Source organism: Puma concolor, chromosome D4, assembly GCF_028749965.1.
Source record: "Puma concolor isolate L17-30 chromosome D4, mPumCon1.1.hap2, whole genome shotgun sequence".
In the NCBI taxonomy this organism is placed as follows: Eukaryota; Metazoa; Chordata; class Mammalia; order Carnivora; family Felidae; genus Puma; species Puma concolor.
The window spans coordinates 10,747,437-10,773,735 of NC_141679.1; the positions used below are offsets into that span (position 1 = coordinate 10,747,437).

Below are 26,299 nucleotides of genomic sequence, written 5' to 3' on the forward strand. Positions count from 1 at the left end.
AAAGTGTTTGGTAGCGAGCCCCCATGGTTGGCTTTACTTCCTTTCTCTTTTCTGCCCAGTTCCCTGAGGAGCTACTAGTCTTTATCTACCCATGTGGTTTGAGTTGATACGACCCTATTTCTAGCGTGAGGGGAGAACCTTGGTTAGCATACGCCACTCTGGTTAGAATGAACCTGAAAGATTCCCTTGAAAATTCTGGAACAGACCAGGTCCTGAGGTTCAGGACCACCTGAGGGCTGCCGTCCCGAGGGATGAGCTGGAATTTCCAGGGGCCACTGCTGAAAGCCTGAGAATGGGGCCAACCAAGAGGAAGGAGAGATGAAAGATGGACCCAGGACATGCTCTGTGGGTCCCGAATCAAGCTGGGTCTGAACCAACAGGACCTCTGGGCTGGCCCGTTACATGAGCCAACAAACTCGCCTACCCCCTTTGAAAACACTGACTTGAGATTGGTTTTCTATCCCTCGCAAAACATTGCCAACTGAGAACTACTTTTAGGCCAGGGTTTCCCAAGTCGTATGCCACAGTGCACCCAGGAGCTGGGTTATAGAGATTACTTGAGGTTGGCTGCCTCGCCCCCTGGGAAGAACTCGGGGAAGCCTGAGCTTCGGGGCTGGAAGTCTCTAGCAGCAAGTAACTTGGTCCATATACCCCAGTGAGGCCACAAATGCGGAATTTTTACATACCCCATTGTGGTGATTTTAAAAGATGTTAAAAAATTCTTTAACACCCCTTCATTCACAATGTACAGCCGAATCACTCGCCCCCTGAATGGAGACTGAACCTGGTGACTTGTTTTTAAAAAACAGACTACGGCAGCCGTGAGGGAGTCTGACTCCGGAGGTCAGGTCCTAAAAGGCCTTGCCACTCGCGCCTTAGGCCTTTTGTATCGGTCCCCGCAGGGGGAGTCAGCAGCCGTGGCATGAGGGCACTCGTGCCGTCTGGGGAGAGGTCTACAGGGAGGAGAAGGGAGGCATCCCATGCACGACCAGCACGAACTTTCCAAGGAATGAGCCACCTCGGAACAGAAATCTCCACCTTCAGCCAAGCCTTCAGATAACCGCGGCTCTGGCCAGTATCTTGACTTGGTGCAAATCCACCAAGGATTTAAGGAATAAAGGGGCTGAAGACGGTGAGTGCTGTGACATCCCAATCAGGTCTGTGCAGCCTAGGTCTCCTTCTCCTGGAGATTTTTGTTTTTTGAGCAATGTCTACACCCCATGCAGGGGTGGGGCTCAAACCCACAACCCCGAGATCAAGAGTGACATGCTCCACTGATGAGCCAGCGAGGTGACCCTTCCTGGAGATTCTTAAGAGGTAGGGACAAATTGTACCCTTGACCTTGCGGAAGGAGGAGGCATGAAGTTAAGCAGAAGATTCCTCCAGTAAGCTTACGCTGAGGCTTTTCCAAAGTAAAGTCAAGATGCTATGATGGTATATCAGGTTTCTCTAATTCTCAGAGAAACAAAAGGCCTAATTTGCTTTACTCTTAGGGATGCTTTTTGGCCTTTTTGTTTTTAGGAATGTTTAAAGTGCTTCTTTCTTTTATTTTGAGAGAAAGAGCGTGTGTGAGTGTGAGTGTGAGTGGGGGAGGGGCAGAGAGAGAGAGAGAGAGAGAGAGAGAGAGAGAGAGAGGGAGAGAGAGAATCCCAAGCAGGCTCCCCGCTGCCAGTGCGAGCCTGATGCAGGGGTTTGATCTCACGAACCTGAGATCATGACCTGAGTCAAAATCAAGAGTCAGATGTTCAAGTGACTGAGTCACTCAGGCGCCCCTATGAAGAAATGATTCTTAAATGTACAATCAATTTCTTTTTTATTTTAGAAAAGAGAGAGAGAGAGCATGACTGGGGGAGAGGGGCAGAGGGAAAAAGAGAGAATCTGAAGCAGGCTCCATGCTCAGGGCAGAGTCTGATGCCAGGCTTGATCCCACGACCCTGGGATCGTGACCCGAGCGAAATCAAGAGTCGGACGCTCAACCAACTAAGCCACCCAGGCGTCCCTAAAATGTTTTTTTTTTCTTAACCCTATATTTAAGGGTTAAGAGGACCAGCGTCCAAGTTCTTTGTTTATGCTATTATCTATGTAAGTGCAGCAATGCCTCCACTATATCTATACCTGTTACCTAAAGAACGGCTAAACTACCTGGAACTGAGTAAAGCGTCAAGGTTAACTCAGAAAGACTATGAGAACCAAAACCAAGGTTGGCCAATCCATAGCCCCAACTCCGCAAGCTTCACCGGTAGGGAAGCCCATGGGGTCTCACTCAGAATTCTGGCATTCTCTCTCCAGACACTAGCCCCACTACATTCAGGGCCCATACAGCAGAAGCATCAAGTTTTAACAGTTGGAAGCTTCTAGATTGCACTGTCCAACACAGTAGCCACTAGCCGCATGTGGCTATTGAGCACCCGAAATGTGGCTGGTCTTGTATCAAATGGAAAATGTGTACATGTAAACTACATACATACAGATATTAAAGACTTAGTATGAAAAAAGAATGTAAAATGCCCCATTAATAGTTTGCATGTTGATCATAGGTTGAAATGATCATTTTAAAATATATTGAGTTAACTAAAATGTATTGTTAAAATTAATTCCACCTGTCTCTTGTTATGATTAAAAATTTTTTCATGTTTATTTGGAGAGAGAGAGAGAGAGGCAGGCAGCATGAGTGGGGGATGGGGCACAGGGAGAGAGAGGGGGAGAGAGAATCCCAAGCAGTCTCCACACTGTCAGTGCAGAGCTGGGTGTGGGGCTCTATCTCACGAACGGAGAGATCATGACCTGAGCTGAAATCAAGAGCTGGATAGAGCCACCGAGGCACCCCTTCTTAGGATTATTTTTAATGTGGCTACTAGAAAATTTTAAATTATTTATGTGGCCTGTATTGCATTCCTAGTGGGCAGCGTTGTCTTCGAAGCCAGGCTACTCAGACTCATCCGTTTGTTGTCATTCAACAAATAGTTACTAAGTACCTTCTGTGAGTTCAGCACTGGGTTAGGGGACAGGAATGCAGCAGTTAACCCAGTCCCTGCACTTGTCACTAAGCAGCACCCACTGTGGTACCAGAGAGCCTAAGAAAATGCAGGGGACATTTAATCAGGAATATCTTAGGCAGTTAGGATTATTAGGGCTCTTGAGTTATAATACAACCCTAGATAACTTCACAGCGAACACTTGTTTGAGGGCAAAATATAATAGATGTTGACAGTGATGGCCAATCTTTGACTCACAAAAGGTTACAGTCTTCTTTTTTTAATGTTCATTTATTTATAATTTTTAAAAGTTGTATGTATTTTGAGAAAGAGAATCCCAAGTTGGTTCTGCATCATCAGCACAGAGCTGGACGCAGGGATCAAACCCACGAACCGTGAGATCGTGACCCGAGCCAAAGTTGGATGCCCAACTGACTGAGCCACCCAGGCATTGCTAAAGTTTGTTTCTTTTTGAGAGAGCGTGAGCGTGGGAAGGGCAGAGAAAGAGGGGGACAGAGGATCTGAAGCAGGCTCTGAGATGTCAGCACGGAGCCTGATGTGGGGCTCGAACTCACGAATCGTGAGATCATGACCTGAGCCAAAGTCGGATGCTTAACCAACCGAGCCACCAGGTGCCCCTAAAAGGTTACATTCTGTAGGGCCTGTTCTAGTCTGCTCCGTACTGTGGCCACACGCGTGTGGATGCTCTTCCTCACTAAAGCTGGCGGGCTTTGGAGGACAGTGACAATGTATTTGACCTTGGTCTCATCCAGACCTCCCCCACAAAAGATGCTAAACAGCATATGGAATTAACGTATATCATATGTACTCATTTAAAAGCAATTAAGTGTATAATCTACTTTAGAAAGAGTTCTGCCCCAAATGCCTAAAACACAAAAAGTTTGCCACTTAAACTAGTAAAGTTTTGGTAATAATAATAATCATAAAAAAGACCTCTTTCAGAATATAAGTTCATACATTCCTGATGGTATAAACTAAAAAGTTCTGGGTTATCCAAATTACATTCTCTCTTAGGAATACCAAATTAAACACGGCATAAGAAGTGAGACCTTGGATAGTAATGTCTGAGAGGCCTGATGGCATAAAAATGTTTCGTCTTCTCTGCAATGCTTTCCAAGAGTTACGAGTTGTCAAAATTAAAACAAAACAAAACAACAACAACAAAAACATGAGCTGCAAAGGGAAGCATTTTGCTTGCAATTCTTATTACGTTTTCAGTACCAGTCAAGGTCATCAGCTGCATGAAAAATAGACCATTTAATTCTCAAACAATAATTGCGTCCATCTGTCTCCTTCTTTGTCAAAAGAAGTCAACGTTGAATATACTCTGTAGCTGATATACATACATATGCTGACGGACAGCACAATTTTCTGAAATGAAAGCAGAGATATTATCCTTTTATAAAAATAAACTTGGTCCCAGACAGGAGCAGAGAAAGAGTGAGCGAGAAGGAGCTTAAGAAAAAAGGCGGAGTCTTGCAGGAGAACTGTTTCGATGCAAGTCAATGTCGCGGAGTACCGTGGCTCTCCTAACTCACTGTGTCCAGTGCGCCTCTCGACACGCTTGTTAAATTAACACACAGTAACAATCCAGCAAAAATAACTGCACAATCAGTCCGCTGTGACCAAAAAGGTGACGAGTTCGCAAATAATTAATCTACCCCGTTTCCAACCATGATGACTTTTAGATTTCGCGTGAGGACTCCCCTGGAACATTTATTGAACATGTTTATGTTTTGCCCACCTGCCGGCTCACCCTACTTTCCCACAAACAGGGAAGGACTGAAGTTCACTTTGAATAGGACGGTGGACAGTTTTTCCATTTTCTCCTGGGCGATTTGGGGTTATCCTGTAAATCCAAATATGGCCAGAAGAAGTCATCTCTCCCGTAGACTGTGACTGACCATTCAACAGGAGATGCCACGTAGGCCTTGTTTTGTACAGTTTTGGGAGAACCATGCTTTGATAAATACACTGGCACTTCTGATTAACCACCCTCCACTATCCCGATCCCTCAGTATGGCCAGCATCTAATCAGACCCCATTTAGATGGAATCCCCACGGTCACTCGGATCCTGAAGCTTCCAGGGCTCTGTCAGGGAGCCTGCGGTCGGTCCTGCGCGGCAAATGTCCCTCGTTTTCAGTACCAGCGAGCACTTCGCCAGGGTCACGGGGGCCTCAGTCTCCAAGCGTGAAGACAGCTTTCTTAACTGCCCTGTGACAACTGGGTTTCACATTTCCTGAAACTAGATCTGTGGAAGGAGTCTCTGAAATTAAAAAGGACAGAGAGAGAGAGAGAGAAAAAAAAAAAAAAAAAAAAAAAAAAAAAAACAGAGGTAAGAAAGATCCCTTAGCCTTTTAAAGAGAGGGAGGGGGTAATCACAGGAAGGGGTCCCAGGGAGGTCAAGGAGAAGGGAGGGGGGTAAGCACTCAGGATGCAGGATGGAATCGGGACAGATCCAGTTCTGGAGACTTCTCTAAGCCAGGCACACTCCCAGTGCTCCGATGCCCCATGCACCAGAGCGTGCCCTGACGGCCGGGCCTGATCACTGTCCTTTATCCCCCAGGAAGAGGCCTCCTTGCCCCGAACTCACCTCTTGGGACTCTCAATTCTGAATATCGGCTTGTAGAGTTCTGGAATTTTCCGCTCGATCATTGGCCTGAGGTTCTCTTTCAGCTTGTTGTAGTTCTTTTTGAGTTCCTGCTGATATTCCCTCTGGTCCGCCGTGATGAGACGTTTGTTTTTCTCCACGGCCTCACCGCATCTGAGATACACACACAACAGGGCAGAGAGGGGAATGAGGCTTTGCTTCACAGGAGCGTGAAGTGCTTAGCTACTATCTAACGTTCCTCCAGTACCTCCAAGAGTGTAAAAACTTGCTAGCCTATCAGGGGGGCCTGTGGAGCCTTTCCAAAATCAGACTTCTGGACTCAGATTTAAGGAATCAGATCTCAGGAATGAGAATCTCTACAGAGTGATGACCCAGGCGATCTCGATGCTGTGAGATGCTTGGTGCCAGGCACCATACAAGGAGGTTTCCATACATTATCTGATTAATTTCCCCAACAAATCTGGAAAGTCTGTGGCTCTGTGTCGTCTTTGAGGCTCAGCCACGTCAGGTGACTCGCCCAAGATAACACTGTGAGGAAGGGGTGGGTCCAGGTTTCAAACCCAGGGTCGTTGCAGAATGGAACATGCTAAGTGTGGGGCGCTTGGAGGGCTCACTCGGTTAGGCATCTGACTTCAGCTCAGGTCATGATCTCATGGTTCATGGGTTCAAGCCCTGTGTCAGTCTCTGTGCTGACAGCTCAGAGCCTGGAGGCTGCTTCACATTCTGTGTCTCCCTCTCTCTCTGCCTCTCCCCCGCTCACACTGTCTCTCTCTCTCTCTCAAAAATAAATAAACAATAATAATAAAAAAAAGCAACCAAGATTCCTGACATATGCAGGGCTCAGATGGAAATTAATGTCAAGTTGCTTCTAGAGAAACCCTTTCTCAATCAGGGCTCATGGGCCACCCACCTGTACAAAGAATGACCCTTGCCAAAGGGATGAGCTCACAATAAAACATCACAAAGCAGGGTGCTCAGTTGGCTAATCCGACTTTGGCTCAGGTCATGATCTCACAGTTCGTGGGTTCGAGCCATGTCGGGCTCTGTGCTGACAGCTCAGAGCTTGGAGCCTGTTTCAGATTCTGTGTCTCCCTCTCTCTCTGCCCCTACCCCACTCATGCTCTGTTTCTGTCTCTCTCAAAAATAAACATTAAAAAAATTTTTTTTAAATGTCACAAAGCGTATTATCAGGAAACCAACCCATCATGAGGGAGAACCAACAGAGGCAACAAGCAGAAGAAATAACCCAATAAGAATCTGAGACGACAGAACAATAGAAAAGACCAAAGCGAATACAGAGATGTAATAAAATGCATAAAATTCATGAGTAAAAAATTGGGAGAGTACGAAAGAAGAGATTAGGGAAATTTCAAAAAAGAACCAGATGAAACTTCTAGATCTAAAAATATAGTTACTAGGGGTACCGGGGTGGCTCAGTCAGTGAAGTGTCTGACTTTGGCTCAGGTCATGATCTCATGGTTCGTGAGTTTGAGCCCAGCCTCGGGCTCCGTGCTGACAGCTCGGAACCTGGAACCTGCTTTGGATTCTGTGTCTCCCTCTCTCTCTGCCCCTCCCCTACTCGTGCTGTCTCTTTCTCTCTCTCTCAGAAATAAATAAACATTAAAAAGAAGGTAAAAATATAGTTACTAAAGCAAAGTCACAATGGACAGGTTAAAAAAGTACCAGACACAAATGGAAAACACAGGAGCTATACGACAGACCTAAGGAAATCACCGAAGCAATTAAAAAAAAAAAAAGAATTAAAAATGTAAAACATTGGTTAAGGGGTGCCTGGGTGGCTCAGTCAGTTAAGCGTCCGGTTCCTGGTTTCAGCTCAGGTCATGATCTCGGTGTTTGTGAAAACCTGCACTGAGAGTGAGGCGCCCGCCTGGAGTTCTCTCTACCCCCCCCCATCAAAATAAATAAACTTAAAAATATAAATAAAGAGATGACAGCTGGCAGTTTTCCAGCATCGCAAACAGACACGAATCGTCTCCTCGACAAGAGAAGACCCACACCCAACTCCACTGTGGTAAAACCGTAGAGTATCGACAGAAAATCGTTAAAACGCGTTGTGTTGATCTAACTTGGAGACAGTCAAGCCTCGTGTTTCCGGGGTCCCTCACAGCTTATGCTTCATACCGAAGAAGAAAATCATGTTATGTCAACATGATAAAGTCCTGCCTTTTATTCTACATTGTTCTACCCAAGGACTCTTACAAATCAACAGACCTTGGAGGACGACTTAATGGTTGAAACCTAGCTGACATTTCGAAATTAGTAATAAGTCTTTATTTTGCTTCAGATAATGGCATTCTGGCGATCAGTGTGGTTTAAACTGTTTTCCCCATAGCGGTGTCAGGTCTGGGTTCAGTCATGGGGACCTTGTTACCCAAACCCTCGGTATGACCACTCAACACATGTTCAGGATAACCATCAAAGGTAAAGAGGGTAGAATGTGGCTGAGTGACAGGGGAACGCTACCTGGCCTGAGCAAAAATAAACCCATGATCACCGCTTCCCCCTAGAATGAGCCTGTAGCAGAAGGATTTGGTAACTCAGACACAAGCCAAAAGAACTCCCTTAACTGGATCTTCCCCTAGCTTTTTTTTTTTTTTAACCTTTATTTATTTTTGAGACAGAGAGAGAGAGAGAGCATGAACAGGGGAGGGTCAGAGAAAGAGGGAGACACAGAATCCAAAACAGGCTCCAGGCTCCGAGCTGTCAGCACAGAGCCCGAAGTGGGGCTCGAACCCACGGACCGTGCGATCATGACCTGAGCCGAAGTCAGACGCTTAACCGACTGAGCCACCCAGGCGCCCCGATTCCCCTAGCTTTTAAGGTTGCCATTAACTGAGGCAAATTGTAGGATGCCTGAGGTGGCATGTCCAAGGTTTCCAGAAGCGGTGGGAACGGGAGGTGTGTGACCTTTGAATCCTGAGAAATCCACCTCATCCCTTATTATTATTTTATTGCTTCTCGAGTAACTGTTCCACAAGCTACCGCCATGTGAAACATAAAATCAGGTTCAGGATGACTTCAAGACCCCGGTGGGGTGACAGACGACAACAGGCCTGCAGAAGCTGGCTTTACCTGCAGGCAGAGCTGGAGCTGACACCCACTTGCTACGCATTAGCACGATGACTCAAACACTGACACCCTCAGTTTTCTCATCTGTAAAATGGGAATGATAATCTCGTATGACCTCCTGGGGCCGTGGAGTCGGCTAAGGGAGAAGCTTTGATACTAAGGCAGACCCGTGCCTCTGGAGTGTGGCAGGTCGTAGCTTTCAAAACTGGTCACAGCAATAACTGCCCATCCTGTATGCGCTTCCAGAACCTTGTGACACTTCCATCGAGGGGGAGGTGGTCTTGTGTGGCTGCCCCAGTGGACAGTGTGGCAGAGGTGATGCTCTGGGACTGGGTAATAGAAGGCAACGTGGCTTCTGCCTGGCTAGGTCTCGTGGGGCAGGCACTGTGGCAATCCTGAACCGCCTTCTGGGTGAGTATTTTTCAGCGCAGACAGTGAGGAAGCCTTCAGGTGATCCGGGCCCCAGCGGCTGTCTGCTTGCCACTGAGAGGCTGAGCGAAAGCCACCTAGCTGAGCCCACCAACCCCTAGAGCCACATGCATAATAAGTAGATGTTGTCCTTTTAAGCCTCTGTGTTTTTCGGTAGCGGTAAATAAACACAGCGTTACAGGTGAGTGATGAATCACCAAATCCTACTCCTGAAACCGCTATAACACTACCTGTTAACTGACTTGGATTTAAATAAAATAAAAAAATAAATAAACAGAGCATTCCAAAGACAAATCTATGAATAGGTGGGGTGAAAATGTTCTAGCTTTTGTAGTAGTAATACTAATTTCTATTCTAACAAATTTTAAATACTATTTATTTTTGTTAATGTTTATTTATTTTTGAGACGAAGAGAGTCAGAGCACGAGCAGGGGACGGGCAGAGAGAGAGGGAGACGCAGAATCCGAAGCAGGCTCCGGGCTCCGAGCTGTCAGCACAGAGCCCGATGCGGGGCTCGAACCCACGAACCGTGAGATCATGACTTGAGCTAGAGTCGGATGCTTACCTGACTGAGTCGCCGAGGTGTTCCATACTCTAACAAATTTCATAATTTATATGTTGTTTCATACACATTTTCTGTGTTTCCTCTGTTCTTCCATTTGGATTACATACACTGGATTTTATTAAACTTAAAATAATTTCCATTGTGTTAATTTAAATCCATAAATAAAGAGAGCCGTGCACTAAATACACCTCCCTGGGCACAGCCATTTCTCTTGGGAAATCTACACAGTAGCATAGAACTACAACTTAAATAATTGTTTCACTGGCCTTGCCTGTAACATTTTCATCAGGTCCATGTCTATCTGAAGTGTGCTGCTCTCACTCAGTGATGCTATTTCAGAAGCCCACCTCCTTTGTTGGTAACCTCACTGAACACAAGCATTTTCTTATAGCAGATGTGCCTGGGGCTTTCCAGCAGCCAGAGTCCCACAGAAACCACGCTGATGTGGACAAAGAGCGGGAAGTTTGAACTCCAGAACATGGTTCCTGGCTCTTGCTGACGGTCACTTCCTGGGGCCTCTCTGTAAGGAGTTAGGGGTCTTGCCTACAGACAGGGTGGTCAGGTAGCCCTCCACCTCTATATCTGTCGGCCTTCCTCCTCTGTGATGCTCCCTCAGCACAGCCCGCACGTCAGTCCCTTGGGATTGCCAAAAACCGGAGTTGCTGCCTCAATCCATTCTATTTTTTAGTGATGGAACTCCACGTGGTGAGCCTACTTGGAACATTACATTTCCTAGCCTCCCTTACCGGATATGGAGAGCCGATGAGATACAAGATAAAGTCACCAGGAAAGCTCTTTAAAGGGGCATAGATGTTTGCTGTTTCCTCATTTCTACTCCGGATGCTTCCCAAGGATGTGGTCAGGATGGCCAGAGCCTTAAGCAGCCATCTTGTGACCGTGAGGCTGGACGCACTATAATCAGGATGGCCGAGCAAAAGAATGGAAAGAGGCCACACTGGTGGCGTAGTTCTGGGGTGACAATCTCTGATCTTACTCTATATGAGAGGAAAACAAGTTTCTAGCTTATTGAAACCCATCTTCCTTCCATTCTCTGTTTCTAGCACCTGAAGGCAGTTCCTAAAGAGAACAGCACAGAATAGTCCCTTAGAGTCTAGAGTCTAGACTCTAGACTCTGGGGTCCCTAAGAGTCTAGACAGTCACCTCTGCATCCCGCTTTGGGGTGTATTAGCTTTGTGACATTAGGCAAGGTACTTAACCTTTCCATGCCTACTCCTTCCCCTGTGATATGGCGGCAATAATAGCCGACCTCGTAGTGCTTGTAAAGCCGAAATGAGTGATGCTCAGAATGTGTAAGAACGCTGATTGTCGTAGTGGTTAGGACTTCTGATGGAGCTAATCCGAGTACAAAAACTGTTTGCTCAACAGGAGAATGATGAACTGCTGGAGAATTTACGTTCCTGTCCCTCATTTTTCACCGTTAATGAAAATAAGAGGCAAACAGATGCTGCGCTCTGTCCTGAGCCACACACCTGTGGGAACAGCAGGTGCAAATCCAGAGTCCTGTTTCTCCCAGGCTCCGGTCCCCTCGGCCCCGCCGTGTCTTACGGTACAAACCTTATGAAGGCACAGAAGTAAGCGGTGGACAATTGCTCCATTTAAATTTAAACTTCACTTTCTATATTTAAATTCAGTTTCTGGGGCGCCTGGGTGGCGCAGTCGGTTAAGCGTCCGACTTCAGCCAGGTCACGATCTCGCGGTCCGTGAGTTCGAGCCCCGCGTCAGGCTCTGGGCTGATGGCTTAGAGCCTGGAGCCTGTTTCCGATTCTGTGTCTCCCTCTCTCTCTGCCCCTCCCCCGTTCATGCTCTGTCTCTCTCTGTCCCAAAAATAAATAAACGTTGAAAAAAAAAATTAAAAAAAATAAATAAATAAATTCAGTTTCTGCTTCCTATTCCAATTGATCGGGTCTCTATTCGTCCCACCGAATGATGTTACATTTACTGGTCACTTAGTATGTGCAACCCTATTCTAAGCCCTGTGTATTAGCTCATCGTATCCGGACACTAGATCTAAGAGGTAGTTACTATTATAATTCCCATTTTTAAGTGGGGAGGGGCGCCTCGGGGGCTCAGTCAGTTAAGCGTCCGACTTCAGCTCAGGTCGTGATCTCTCGGTTCGTGAGTTCGAGCCCCACATCCAGCTCTGTGCTGATGGTGTGGAGCCTGCTTGGGATTCTCTCTCTCTCTCCCTCTCTCTCTCTACCCCTTATGTGCTTGTTCATGTGTTCACTCTCTCTCTCTCTCTCTCAAAATAAATAAACTTTTTCAAAAGGGATTTAAAAAAAGGGGTGCCTGGGTGGCTCAGGAGGTTAAGCATCCGATTTCAGCTCAGGTCACGATCTCATGGTTTGTGGGTTCGAGCCCTGCATCGGGCTCTCTGCTGTCAGTGCAGAGCCCGCTTCAGATCCTCTCTCTCCCTCTCTCTCTAACCCTCCCCTGATTTCTCTCTCTCTCTCAAAAGTAAATAAACATTAAAAAAAAAGTTGGGGTTAGGTAGCTTGCCCAAGGTCACACAGCTAGTTAAGGCACAGGGGATGTGAACCCAGGCAGCCTGGCTGGGGAGCCCATGCTCCTGGCCCCCCACACCTCATGTTCCACCCGGGAAGACACTGGCCTCCCAGCCTGAACCCGGCTGCAAGTGCTCTCGCTCGAGCCCCAGTTGGCAGTGTTCTGCCTTTCTCAGCTTCTTCCGGGTACCTCGTTAGCAAGTGTCCGCTCGGGCCCGGAATGGGGAGCATCTGACAGAGACACTGGAGAAACTGAGGACTGTGCTCCCGGCCCTTTAAGGCAAAGGAAGGGTGGCTTGGGGGCAGGGCGCTAGGGCACACGTGGCCCCTGTGCAGGGACAGCTGCAGCAGGTGTGAGCCGACCATGGGCTCCTCCAGGCATACCTCCCTGTGTCTCCAACTCGGCCCCTTCACCTCCTGCCTCCCCGGCCGGCCTCTGCCAGACCCCAGACCCAGACCCAGACCCCAGACCCCAAGGGGAGCCTGTCCAGGGTGAAGAGTTTAAATCCTGGATCTGCCACTTACTTGCTGTGTGACCTTGGCTAATTATAACCTTCTTCAACCTCATTTCCTTCATCTATAAAATGGGTTTATGGGGATGAAACGGTATCAGGTGTGGGAGGACCTAGCCAAGTAGCTCTCAACGTTGCCTGCTTTCCTTGGGGCAGAGGGGTCTGCTCATGAGACTGACAGGGCGAGGCACGGTGGGGGCAGGGAGCGTGCCCCGGGGCGGACAAGGGGCAGTGGCTGGATCTTTCTGTTGTCCCCTCAGAGCCCCCTCTGCCTCCTCTGGTTGGGCCTGTGTGACCATCTCCCTCACGGAAGGCACAGTGGCCCTTTTCCCTCCTCCTAATGCCAGATGTGGGGGGTGGGGGGCTAGACTGGGGCTACAGGCTTGGGAAGGTGTCTGGGTCTCACATCTGACACCCGGAAGTAGATTCTGAGGACCCGAGGAACACACTAGAATCCAGGCAGAGGGGCACGGTTCACCAGATCGGACTACAAGATAGTCTTTAGTGCCATTACCCTGGCCTCAACCTCCTTCAGGCCCGAAGAGACACAGAGTCCTGGGGCTCAAATGCTTGTATGATATTCTCCCATTCCGTATCAGCCCCAGCAACCCTCCAGCATGGGACCAGCCTTGAGGACCCAGAGCTGGATCACAAGAGTTGGCCGGGGTGGGGGTGCTAAGAGAGAAGGACAAGGTCACATTGTAACAAAAATGGATTTCTTTAAAATCATTGCAGGAGACAAGAAGGAGGGGCTGAGCCCTGTGTGTGTGTGCGTGGGGGGTATGTACGTGCACTGTTCCTGCATGGCCGTGGAACCTGTCCCACTTGGCTGTTTTCTAGCGTCCTTGGCCCGCTGATAAGGTCTCTGTAACCCTGGAAAAGTGACAGAAGTCATTACTGTGTCCCCACCACTGACCTGCTTCAGAGCAACCTCACATGATATTTAAGGCTTTGTTTTCCTATCAAACATTGAAATCTCTTTCTACCTCCTGCTTCTGTTTCTACCTACGTTATACACGTTGGTTTTCCTTTGGCTCCTTGGAGCAAAATCTCCCTCCTTCCTCTTCACAGACCCTAACTGCAGTTTAAAAACAGCACCCCTCAACACCCTCTTTTCTGAGTCTGTGACCAGATGTGCAACAGGACCCTGTCTGGGTGGATTTGAAACTACGTCCCCTAACACAGCCATTGAGGATGTGATCTTTTATTTAAATATAAAAGTAAATTTAAAAGTCACTTAGTCCTTATAAGGATGAGAGAGTTCGGATAATGTTACGGACTGAATGTTTGTATCTCCCCGAATTCCTGTGTTCAAGCCCCTGTGTATTTGGGGGCAGGACCTGTAAGAGGAATTTCGATTTAAATTAGGCCATGGGGGGAGGGGGGCTTCTGGGCGGCTCAGTAGTTGAGCGTCCAACTCTTGATTTCAGCTCAGGTCACGATCTCACGATTCCTGAGATGGAACCCCACATTGGTCTCTGGGCTGACAATGTGGGATTCTCTCTCTCTCTCTCTCTCTCAAATAAACAGTAAAAATATTTTTAACAATAAACAAATTAGGCCATGGGGATGAGACCCACGTGATAGGATTCGTGCCCTTCTGAGCAAGCTTCCCTCCTCCTCCTCGCTTTACCATGTGAGGGTACAGTGACCACGGGGCCTCCCAGCAGGAGAGCCCTCACCGGCCACCCCGCCTGCCAGCACCTTCCTCTTGGCCTCCCCAGCCTCCAACACTTTGAGAAATAAATGTCTGTTGTTCAAGCCACTCAGTCTTTGGGATCTGGTTACATCAGCCCGAGCTAAGACAGAAACATAAGAAGAAGAACACTAAAAAGCCCAGATTGGCTCACGTTGCCGTGTCTAAAATGGCTTGAGTACTTTGGGGAGCAGGGGAAGGAAACAGAATGGTGTATCTCACCATCTCGGCTTCTGAAACCCCGAGGCGTTCCTTCTTATCGCAGGAAACGGCAGGAGGGGATCAAGGGCCCGACCTGGCAGGCCCGGCTGGGTGAGCACCTGCCGCGGTGGCCTGAGTGCCAGGCCCAGGACGGCGGAGCTGAGTCAGAGGCCGCTGCCCGGCGGGCCGGCTGCGGGGCACCTGGCGGGCGGCAGCTTCCGTTCTAGGCGAAAAGGCATCACAAGGGCCGCTCGCGTTCCCCTTGGAAGTCGGGGCTCATCAACCCGCTGCCCGAGTCCGCTGAGAAGCGGGAGCTCTCCCGGGGAAACCCAAGAGCCGTCCGAGCCCCCCCTGTTTTCCACTCCTGCATCACCGCGGCCGGGGGAAAGCCGAGAGTGGGGAGGAAATTCCCCGGGTGCCAAGGATGTGACAGCGTCGTTTCCTCCGGTCACGAAAGGGCTGCAACTTGCTGGGGGGACTCGAGAAGCCGTGAAACGGTGCGGGGAGAGGAAGGTCGCCTCGCCCACCGCTCGTGGTGATGGTTTAAGATTCACAGGCTAAGAAACAAAATCACGTCTCTTCACAAGCTGGCTTTTGTATTTCAGCTCTTTTCAGACCCCCACCTACCAGAACCGCGGGGTCTCTCTCCTCCTGTCCCAGCAGGCTCCCCGGGACATGCTGCCCTTACTCAGAGGAGCCCCCCAGGCCTTCCGAGGGCCTTACTTTACGGGGCATGGCTCCCTCTTCCCACCCCTCCCCTCCCGCTGTACCTAAATATTCAAGACCAAGTTTGAGTGATGCTTCCACAGAAGCTTCCCCTGTTCCTTTCCGCACCCTGGAGCCCTGTATTCCCTGCGCTCTCAACGGTGTGTCCTATGCGCTGCACTGTGTTGGTGTTTAGTCGTGCGGATACGTGCCCTTTAGGGAGCAGAGGGACACTCAGCTGTATGGTCCGCAACTGACATCACACCCGCGTCATCATCCTCTGTCCCACTAAGTGTGTCAGAGGCTCAGAGAGGCCTGGGCCGCTGCCAGCTGCAGGGGTCTCCAGCCGTAACTACATTTATTTACGTACTTATCTATTTTTAAAGTTTATTTATTTCGAGAAAGAGAAAGAGAGAGTGTGTGTGTGTGAGCGGGGGAGGGACAGAGCGAGGGAGAGAGAGAACCCCAGGCAGGCTCCACACTGCCCGCGCCAGAGCTCGACGCTGGGCTCCAACTCAAGATCGCGACCTGAGCCGAAATCAAGGGTCAGAAGCTTCACCTGGCTGAACCACCCAGGGGTTTCCATAACTAATTTTCAATGAATACGTGCAGAGGCATTTGATTTTTTTAAAAAATATTCTCCCAATATTTTTCTAGGTTTTTGGTCTCTAAACATGCACTGGTTACTGTAGAAAATGTAGCTCTGGGGTCATGTCAGAATTGTGTCAGATCCAGGACCCAATTCAAACGCCAAGGCGTTAATAAATATAACCTCTGTGTGTGCCATGTGTGTGGGTGTGTGCACAGACCCACAGACGCACAGACACATGCTATCGTGACACAGCAGTGGCTCACTGCAGGATCAAGTGAGTCCCCTCCATACACGGCAAGTGGGGCAGATCTCTCACCAGAGCCTGCGGAGGAGGGGTATCTCTAGTCTCACCCAATGCGAGCATTCTGATGAATCTCCAGTGAATTTCACAAACTTCCACTTTTAGCCTCCTTTATTCTCCACTTGCCAGCTGAGTTTATTCCTGTACCTGATCCGCTGCACCAAGGTTCTGGATGAAAAGAAATACCGGTGTATGTTCTCCTGACGTCGTTCCCTCTTATGGGAGAAAGACCATCGCATCCTTCACAATGCTTCATTTTAGGACCGCAGGAGACCCCACTAGACCTGTCTGTATTGCAAGAGCTTGTCAACCACGCTCAAAGATGCACCCCTGTGTTTGCAAGACCTATGCAGCCTGAACAGGCTAGGTTTTATTTATTTTTTTAATGTTTATTCATTTTTGGGAGAGAGAGAGAGAGAGAGAGAGAGAGAGAGAGAGAGAGAGAGAGAGAATGAGCAGGGGAGGGGCGGAGAGAGAGGGGGGCAGAGGAGCCGAAGCAGGCTGTATGCGGACAGCAGCGAGCCCGATGCGGGGCTCAAACTCACGAACTATGAGATCATGGCCTGAGCTAAAGTCAGATGCTCAACCCACTGAGTCATCCGGGCACCCCCTGAATAGTTGATGCCAACTCCCCTGCAGAATTCAGGAGCAGAGGCTTGTCTGGCGATGGGAACTGCCAGAGAGACCATACCTTTGAAAAAACCCACTTTTAGAATCTTGCCTTTACCAAATTTGAGGCAGGGCCTATTCTTAAGATTCTAAAAACAAGTTATTGTGTGATACTAAAAATTATAAAGACCGTGCCACCCCCCCCTTGCGGACTTGAAAGCATTGTGGACAATCAGCACATTGATGGAGGTGTGGGCTATGTGGATTCAGAAGAATCCAACTGGATTCAAGAGTCCCTTCATATCCTGAAGTCCTAATTTCCTAGTGCTAATTTGAACTCTGCTCTCCTACTAACTAGCCATGTGGCCTTAGGCAAAATCACCGCCCATCTCTGAACCTCTGTTTCCCCTTTTGCAAAACGAGGCTGGTGATAATACCTGCTTGATGTGTGAGACACACATGGGACAATAAACATGAAAGTACTTTACAGGTTAAATGTCAGTTACCTAATAGTAGCCCACGTATCACTGTCCCACTGTAGTGATTCTTTGACATGACTGTGCATCAGAATCCCCAGAGGGCATGTTAAAATTCAAGACTGCTGGGCCTTACTTTCTGGAGATTCTGATTCAGCAGGTCTGGTTGGTGCCTGAGAATTTGCCTTTCTAGCAAGTTCTCAGGTGATGCTGTAGCTGCTTGGTCTGGGGACCACACCTCAAGAGCCACTGTTTTACCGCATTCCCGGCCATTTTCCTTCTTACCGCATTATGAATTCCTTAAAGCATAATCTCAGCTTGTTGTGATGTCGATAGAGCTTTGGGTCAGCTGGAATTTCGGCCAAGAACACTTGGGCTACTTCCAATGGTCCCTGATGGGAAAAGTAACAAAACAATAGGACACTGGAATGAAAATTGAATTACTTGGGAGAAAATCTTGGAGCGACTCCTCCGTTTGAGCAATGAATTCTGTGGTCAGTTTGATCATAATCAAAACAAAAAAAAAAAGCAAGGGAGGTCTTGAACTTCTCAGGAAACCTTGATTTCTTAGGAGTCCGGAGTTTTAGGAGAATAGGTTAGGAGACATGTATTTTCTTAATCAAAGCTGCTAATAATAGGATCTTCGTGTGTAAAGGTAACACCTCACGGGGGATGTAGTTCGAGTTCCTTTTCTAAAAATGGGGATTGTCCTGATCCATCCATTCACCTTCACTTCTCGGGCTGCCCTGGTGGTGAGCACCATTTTGTGTATTTGGTGGCTTGAGTCAGAGATGTGCACAGTAGTACATATGTAGTTCATGGTCACGGGCTTGTAAGGCCTTCCATTTTCATCAAAGGATCAGGACTTAAAGCAAAGACTTCCTAATTGTTTTCTGATTTTGGCAATATAATAGTCATTTCTCCTCTGGGCTATTTCTGCTCCCTCGATAGTATCCGGGTACGGTTTTTGCAGGGAAGTCCGGCTGCACTGAGTGAGGAAAAACTCACGATACTCAGTGAGCTTTTGAGTGGAGGTGTAGACGAGAGCAGATATGGATCTGAAATTAAGGATGCTTACCGGACAGAAAGTATGAAGCTAGCACCTCCCTGCATCCGAGACTGATTGAGTTGCATGCTTAGTTTGGGAGTGAGGATTCTAATGGGTTTGGGAACATCTGGCTTGGTCTGAATTGGCACGGGAAGCCTGGTCCCTGGTCACGGTGGTTGACAAGGCCCCTGGCATGCTGGGCTCATCTGGTGACTGACCCAGGGGCTGCATGGTCCCGACCCTTCCCCGTCTCTCCTGCAGACATCCTTCGGTTGGTCTCAAGCTCTGTAACAGCTCTGCCTCCATTGGGCATGACTCAGCTCTCTGCAACAGGACCCCAGATCTGGAGCATACCGCCAGGTCTGGCCTCAAAGTGAAGACTTCTCTTCAACGTGGCCCGCTCATGTCTGGGACTTCTCTTCTACGGGGGGTTGTTACATGAAGCAGAAGGGGCCCCCTCAAAGTGTTCTAAGCCTCGTACGTGGCGGCTCTAAGTTTAGGGGTACCATTTATGCATGGATCGGCCTCCTCATCAACCTCAGGGAGGGAGGGTGTAGACATATAGCAAAAACCAAAATAAAGAGGAGCAGAGGAGTGGCGGCCAGCTGGTCTTGCTCACCTGGTTCACAGTAGCTCCGACAGAGCCCTGCAGCACCATCTGGAGCATCTTGGCATCGGGGGGCTCCTGGTTAATGGCAACCGCTAACTGGAGGGTCTTCTTCTTCATGTCTTCAATGGCAACTTCAATTGGCGTCAAAACAAACTGAATATAAGACACAAGCGTAGGGAAGTCACCGTCTGGTCTCGTAAGCCACGGACGAACCTGGGGCTATGATAGACCTGGATCTGAAGAAGCTGGTTAAGGAGGCTTTCAGAGTAAGTCAAAATGTTCTGGGTGGGTGAAGAGGTAGGCGAGGCCCAACAGTTCTGGAACACTGCCTGTGTTCCAGGGACTTGGCATACATTTCTCGCTGACTACTTTAAACAGCCTCTGCTTTCTGTCCATTTTACAGCAAAGGGGGGGATTTGTACAGTGAATTAAGTGCCACAGAATGACACAGGTCCTGAGGAGGGAGCTCAGAATTTAATTGCAATGATGCCCGCATTCAAAATCCATGTTCTTGCTACGCTTTTCAGTTTTCTTTCCCATTATTGAACAAGTTACTTGGTTTATATTTGGAAAAGGTATCAGAAGCACCGTGCTTAAAAGATTTTTTTTCCCCCGCCATAATACATGATTTTGGCATTATTTATGTCTTGTCCAACTCACTCTGAAAGTGAATTCCTAGTCAGTAGAATCCTCTTAAGGGTCAATCTCCTAGTTGCCAAGTTCTGTGGGTTTGGGGTAGGGTCCTTTCTGAAAGTCACAGGGCCACCCTGTCCTCCCTTCATATCCTGAAGTCCTAATTTCCTAGTACCTCAGAATGTGACCTTATCTGAGACAGGGTCCTTATAGAGGTAATCAAGTTTAAGAGAGGTCATAAGGGTGCCCTATATGACAAGTGTCCCCACAAGAAGAGGCAACTTGGACGCAGAGATACACATAGAAGGAGAGGATATAAAGACACAAGGAGAAGACAGTCATATACTAGTCAAGGAGAGAGGCCCAGAATGCATCCTTCCCCTCACAGCCCTTGGAAGGAATCAATTCTGCCAACATCTTGATTTGGACGCTGGCCTCCAGAACTGTGAGACCATACATTTCCGGTTCACGGTCCTCTGTTACGACAGTCCTAGCAATCTAACACACTGAGGTTCTCAAGGAGCTAGCAATGGCCAAGATAAAGCTGTGAGGACTCTTACTGGGACCATGAGTTTTTTCCTGTGCTAGGCCTCCCTGCCCTCATGTTCAAAAGTCCAAAACAGTAAGAAATAGAACAGATGCCTTCTAGACCAACCTCCTCTTAACCAAGTCACTCATTCAGGACTTCCCTCACCTCCCGCTCTCTGATGTGGTTGCTGAACACCCTAGCCGGTGGGCAGTGAGCTCAGTCACTTCTGCTCCTGCCCGATGAGGTATTTGTTCATCAAAGTTCACCTCTGTGTGTTCACCCACTTGATGATGCCTTTTATGCTTGTTATTTTAATGACCTAATCTAATTAAATAATGCATAAGCCGATGAACTGTGGGTGTGGAAAGAAACAGAATTGTTTCTCTGAAAACCAAGCCGTATGCTGGGGCAGGGCATCATGAAAGTGAGTTGCTATAAAGATTCCTGTCATATTAGGTGTGCGTGAGACAACCGTAAAAGGCCAGGGGCGAAAAAGTCATGAAAATCCAGAAGGACTCTGCCCTCGTATTGTTTAGCAAGTATCTCTAAGCTCCCCCTCTGCTTTATAGAAATGAAAACTGAAAATCAGGCACAGCGCATTACGGGTGGGGTTTATACAAGAGACACAGGCGAATTGTCATCGGCCAACCCCAAACCACAGGGAAGGCTGGGGCCCTATATAAACTGAATGGCAAATAAATGTACACTTAGGTATTTTTAAGTAAAATAAAATGCTTACCCTATGCCTAATTTTGAGACACCTTCTTGATCAGTCCTATCACAAGCGGTTCAAAGTCTTCTGTACATAGAACCAGGGAAGGGAAAGGGGTCCTCGCTGTCAGTATGTAGACGAGGAAACTGAAGGGAAGTGAGTGTCTTGGGCAAAGCCACGGGGGGAATCTGGGACTAGAAGTCAGTTGGTCTCCTCCTCTACCTCGCACGGGGCCCTTCTTCCAGCTCACCACCAACTCATGGGGCTACTCGCATGCTGTTCCGTCTCTAACAATTAATAACCCAACTGTAAGCCTCCAAGTATGTAAAAATTCAAATATTTAACATTTCAGTGTATATTTCATATAAACACATCATGAAGAGACACATGTTAAATACTATAGTCATGTCATTATATTTATATTAAAGATATAAATCCAACATAGAAAATACTTCAATATAAAGTGGTGCTATGAAACATGTAGCTGCCTACATGGGATTCCCTGGGGCCATGACTGTCAGAGCGTGACCCACCACCGTGATATCTCAAGCGTGTCCCGTTTTGGGTTCTCACTCCAGTCTACCACGAAGGAGCACGGAGGAGGGGTATGTGTCACCCTGGGAGAGAGACTCATGCATTTAGTGGTGACCTCAGTCCGGGGGCCATTACCTCTTCCTTCTGGATGACGCCGATCCTGGTCTTGATGTAGGGGAAGGCGTGCATGGTGGTCAGGATGGTGTTCCTCCGGTATTGCTCGTGGAGCTCTCCCCGAGGCCGCCCCTCCAGGGTGAAGGGTGTGGTGTACATGAACCTTCGCAGATTGAAATTCTTCTCAAAGTAGGTGACCCTGTCTTTCATCTCATACTCATCAAAGTAGGGCTCCACAAAAGTGATTTGTATGTAGGCCTGGAGGGGAAAAGGTGGGGGAAGGAGGAGATGAGCTCGGCTGCAAACCACCCAGGATGCACCGGGGAGGCATGCCAGAACACAGCACGGCTGCACCACCCCTGTGTGTGCACAGAAGCCACAGCAGCTGAGAACGTCGGGTCAGACGTCAGCCGCCAGGCGTCAGCCATCCCTGCTCTGCGCCCCCAGGGACGGGAAGGAGTGTGAGAAGGACGGGGCAGCGTGCCCGTGTGAGGTCAGATCCACAAGCTGCCCCTCCAAGCAGAGCTACCTCATCTCCCTGAAACCTGGGATGCAAGTTCGCAAACAGACAAGTTTTCCTTTTCGGCACAACCGTGACCATTGTTCACTTAGGAGAATGGCCACACGAAAGGAAACGGACAATACGGAGCATCGCCAAGGATGGAGAGGAGCTGGGACTCTCGTATACGGATGGTGGGAATGTAAAATGGTACCGCCCTTCTGAAGGAGGGCGGCGGTTTCTTACCCACAGAGAAGACACTGACCATACGACCTAGGAATCCCACTCTGATGTGTGCACCCAAGAGAAATGAAAACTTACGTGCACACTGTCCAGAGCAGACTTCATAACGGACAAGACTGGAGACAACCCAAATGTCCCTCCCGTGGAGAACGGGGAAACAGGAAGCGGTACATCCATCCAACAGAAGACCGCTCAGCAATAGGGGCGCCTGGGTGGCTCGGTCGGTTAAGCGTCCGACTTCGGCTCAGGTCACGATCTCGTGGTTCATGGGTACAAGCCCCGCGTCAGGCTCTGTGCGGACAGCTCAGAGCCTGGAGCCTGCTTTAGATTCTGTGTCTCCCTCTCCTCTGCCCCTCCCCCGCTCATGCGCTGTCTCTCTCTGTCTCAAAAATGAATAAGCATTAAAAAAATGAAAACTAGGGGCGCCTGGGTGGCTCAGTCGGTAAAGCGTCCGACTTCAGCTCAGGTCATGATCTCGCGGTCCGTGAGTTCAAGGCCCGCGTCGGGCTCTGTGCGGACAGCTCAGAGCCTGGAGCCTGCTTTGGATTCTGTGTCTCCCTCTCTCTCTGCCCCTCCCCCACTTGCACTCTGTCTCTGTCTCTGAAAAATGAATAAACGTTAAAAAATTGTTTAAAAAAAATGAAAAATAAAAGTAAACATTAAAAAAATGAGAAAAAAAAAAAAAAAGAGTACCACTCAGCGATACAAAGGAACAAACTGCCACAACATGGATGAATCCCAAATGCATCATGTGAAATGATAGCTGCCACACCCAAAGGTCTGTATGGGTCCACTTGTATAGGTTTCCATTTAAGTGACATCCTGGAAAAGGCCAAACTACAGAGACAGACTGCCGATCAATGACTGTCAGGGGGCTAAAGGTAGAAAGAAGGGGCGTGGGGGAATGTTTTGGGGTGATGGAACTTTTCTTTGTGGTGGTGGTTACATGTGTTTGTCAAAACTCATAGAACTAAACGCCAGAAAGGTGAATTTCACCACATGTACCTCATTTTAAAATTCGCACGCACGTGCACATCTGCACATACACTAAAGAAGGGCATTTATTAAGAAAGAAGGCCTCTTAGGGGCGCCTGGGTGGCTTAGTTGGTTCAGTATTCGACTCTTGATTTGGGCTCAGGTCATGATCCCACGGTCATGGGATCAAGCCCTCATTAGGCTCTGTGCTAACTGTGGAGCCCGCTTGAGATTCTCTCCTTCTCCCTCTGCCCTTCTCCCCTGCTTGCGCATGCTCTCTGTCTCTCTCCATAAGAAAGAGAGGAAGAACAAAAGAATGAAAAAAAAGAAAGAAAGCCTCTTCAGAAAAAAAAAAAAAAAAAGAATGACAATGACCATAGATCCCATAACACCCGCCCACTGAAATGGATGGAAGACATAATTGACCTCAGACTGTAAATCGCCATTTAGTGTGATGAAGTCTGGCAGTTATTCTGGGGTCAGCTTCTCATCTAGAACTCTCATAACCTGCCGTGGGCATTTGAAAAGAGGGGAACAGCGCACCCTGCATCAGGGACATCGCTGGCGATTCTACGCAGCGCGTGCTATGGGCATCCATCTTCCAAGGACCTCCGACACTTCTAAGCTTAGCTCAGCTCTTGCCACACTTACTACTACAGGCCTGGACTAGGGAAGGTGTCTGAAGTGAGCAAGCCTTCTGAAATATGTAGAAAAACAAACTCTTAACATTTGGTCAATTCCTCCCTACTTGCATCATCTCCTGAGTGTCCTGGAGGACAGAAGCGAGGGAAGGGTTTGGACTCTTACTTCGCAGGCCTGCCAGATGGCAAACACTCCTCTGTCCCCCAGCGTGTAATAAATGCCTTGAACTTGCATTATTCCCAGCAGCTTAGACAGCCTCGTGGACATATCTGTCTAAGAGGTGGGCTGTGTAGGAAGACAGCACCCAGTAATGCAGTAAGGAATGCAGCTTGTCTTTGTCTGCCTTTCCTGGCACAGAGTTTCCCAAACCCTTGGAATTTCCTGAGAGATAGGAGTATCTTTGTTATTCTAATGAGGTGACTCAAGCTTGGTGGGTCCCAGGATGGGGGCTGCTCACCCAAAAGACCAATCATGTGATTAGAGGGTTTGGACTTTGGGCTGACTTTGGTCTCTCCCAGGGAGGGGAGGTGGGGGCTGGAGACTTAAGTAATATGGCCCGCGAGTTAACCGATCATGCCTGGACATTAAACTCTGGACACCGAGGCTCCATGGAACTTCCTGACAGGTGGACGTATTGAGCTGCTGGGAGGGGGGGACACGCCTAGATTCCACAAGGAAGGTGCACGGAAGCCCTGGGGTCTGTCCCAGACTTTGCCTTATGTGTACCCTTTATCATAAAACTGTAATTGTCTTTTTAAAAAATTTTTTTAATGTTTGTTTATTTTTGAGAGAGAGACAGAGCATGAGTGGGGGAGGAGCAGAGAGAGAGGGAGACACAGAATCCAAAGCAGGGTCCAGGCTTTGAGCTGTCAGCACAGAGCCCGATGTGGGGCTTGAACCCATGCCCCGTGAGATCATGACCTGAGCTGAAGTCAGACGCTTAACCCACGGAGCCACCCAGATGCCCCTAAAACTGTAATTGTCTTAAGGCACTTTCCCGAATTCTGTGAGTTATTCTAGTGGATTACCTAATCCGAGGGCTGCCATAGGAACCCCCACGTTTACTGGCCCTTTGGTCAGAAGTGCAGGTGGCCTGAGGCTAGTGTCAGAAGAGCCTGCAACTTGTGGAGGGTGACACTAGCTCCCGGTGGAGAAAGTCCAAATGCACGCGGCACACCCAGCTGGGGGTGAGACAGAATACACCCTCGTGTGAAAAGTGAGGACACTGAGGCCCAAGCCCTTTCCATCATTCCCCCAACCGCACAGGGGCCCTACACGGGGCTGGAAGAAATTCCTGCAGCCTAAAGAAGGGGGCCACTACATGGCAGTGAGAAGTGTGCACCTTTTCAGTATGTCTGAAGGTGAGAGTGTAAAGTTTGGAGAGAAAGGCATTAAAGGGCAATGATGAAGAGGATGGGTTTGAGGATGACAGACTCTGAGCTTGAGCGTTGGCTTTGACACTTGCGTGATCCTGGAATGCCACTTACTCATTTTGTACGTCAGTTTTCTCCTCTGTAAAATAGGAATAACAACACCTACTTCAAAGGGCTCTCAGAGGATGAAATGAAATGAAGTAAAGAAAGGGCCTGATGGAGTGCCAGGAACACAGTTGACGTTTAATTAATGGTAGCTCTTATTCTGGTTCCTGCCTTTGAGTACAGTTTCTTTATGATCTAACCATTTAATTGCTGAACCCTAGACAAAAAAGTATGGCTGCACTTAAGTGACTTTGAGAGCCCAGAGAGGGGTCATTTTATGTTCTTGGCATAAGAACAAAGAGAATCAGAGCCCGAGGGTTACTTTTTGTAGATTTCCCCATACCTTGTTAGGATCCAACTTGGTTTTGTCCACTGGAGCAGAGTCTTTTATCACTTCCACAAATTCTGCACCAAAACACTGACCATAAAATCCCTAGGCAAGAAGAACCAACAGATTATAAAGGTGACCTAAATGTAATGCAAGTCTTTGAGTCTCAGAAGCGGAGTCAGTTTGGAATAAGTGTAAGGAAGATTTTGCTCATTGATTATTGGAAGTTCTTCTGAACTAATGAGGCAGGGTCAGCATTTCTGGAGACAAAAATAAAAATATAAGGAAGTGCAGCATGGCAAACTGACATAGGCTTCCTTACAATAAGTATGCTTGAGGTCTGATTCAACCAATGTCGTCATATTTCCTGAGAAGCTTCAGGGGAATGGCACAATTTCCTTCTTGCCTTTCGTATCCCAGGAACTTGGAGGTCCCCAGGCTTCCCAGAATGTGACAAACCATACTCCACAAGAAGACAGAATATATACTTCTAGTTCTATGTTGGAGAAACATATTAGGGAACCAAGTGGCCTGGGGTCAATTGCTAGTTTTCCTTCTCATGAGCTGAATGACTTTGGACAAGTTACCCAACCACTCTGGGCCATGGTTCCTTTGAGTCAAGTAGGGACTGAAGTCTCTTGTCTT

General features: G+C 48.3%; 1 protein-coding gene and 1 non-coding gene across 6 annotated transcripts in view; both read right to left on the bottom strand.

Moving 5' to 3' along the window:
- Positions 1 to 4,165: 4,165 nt before the first annotated feature.
- DOCK8 (dedicator of cytokinesis 8) overlaps positions 4,166 to 26,299 on the bottom strand; it is a 228,720-nt gene continuing 206,586 nt past the window's right edge. For all 5 annotated transcript variants that reach the window (XM_086684951.1, XM_086684950.1, XM_086684952.1 and 2 more), the window contains 6 exons: positions 25,670 to 25,759; positions 21,511 to 21,747; positions 18,977 to 19,120; positions 17,595 to 17,701; positions 5,591 to 5,761; positions 4,166 to 5,263 (listed from right to left, as the gene is read on the bottom strand). In XM_086684951.1, coding sequence (XP_086541077.1) covers positions 5,203 to 5,263; positions 5,591 to 5,761; positions 17,595 to 17,701; positions 18,977 to 19,120; positions 21,511 to 21,747; positions 25,670 to 25,759 — 810 coding nt within the window. In that variant the 3' untranslated portion in view covers positions 4,166 to 5,202. The remainder of the gene's footprint in view (positions 5,264 to 5,590; positions 5,762 to 17,594; positions 17,702 to 18,976; positions 19,121 to 21,510; positions 21,748 to 25,669; positions 25,760 to 26,299) is intronic.
- On the bottom strand, positions 8,342 to 8,426 carry TRNAR-UCG (transfer RNA arginine (anticodon UCG)). Its single transcript has one exon. It is a non-coding gene; the product is annotated as a tRNA-Arg (tRNA).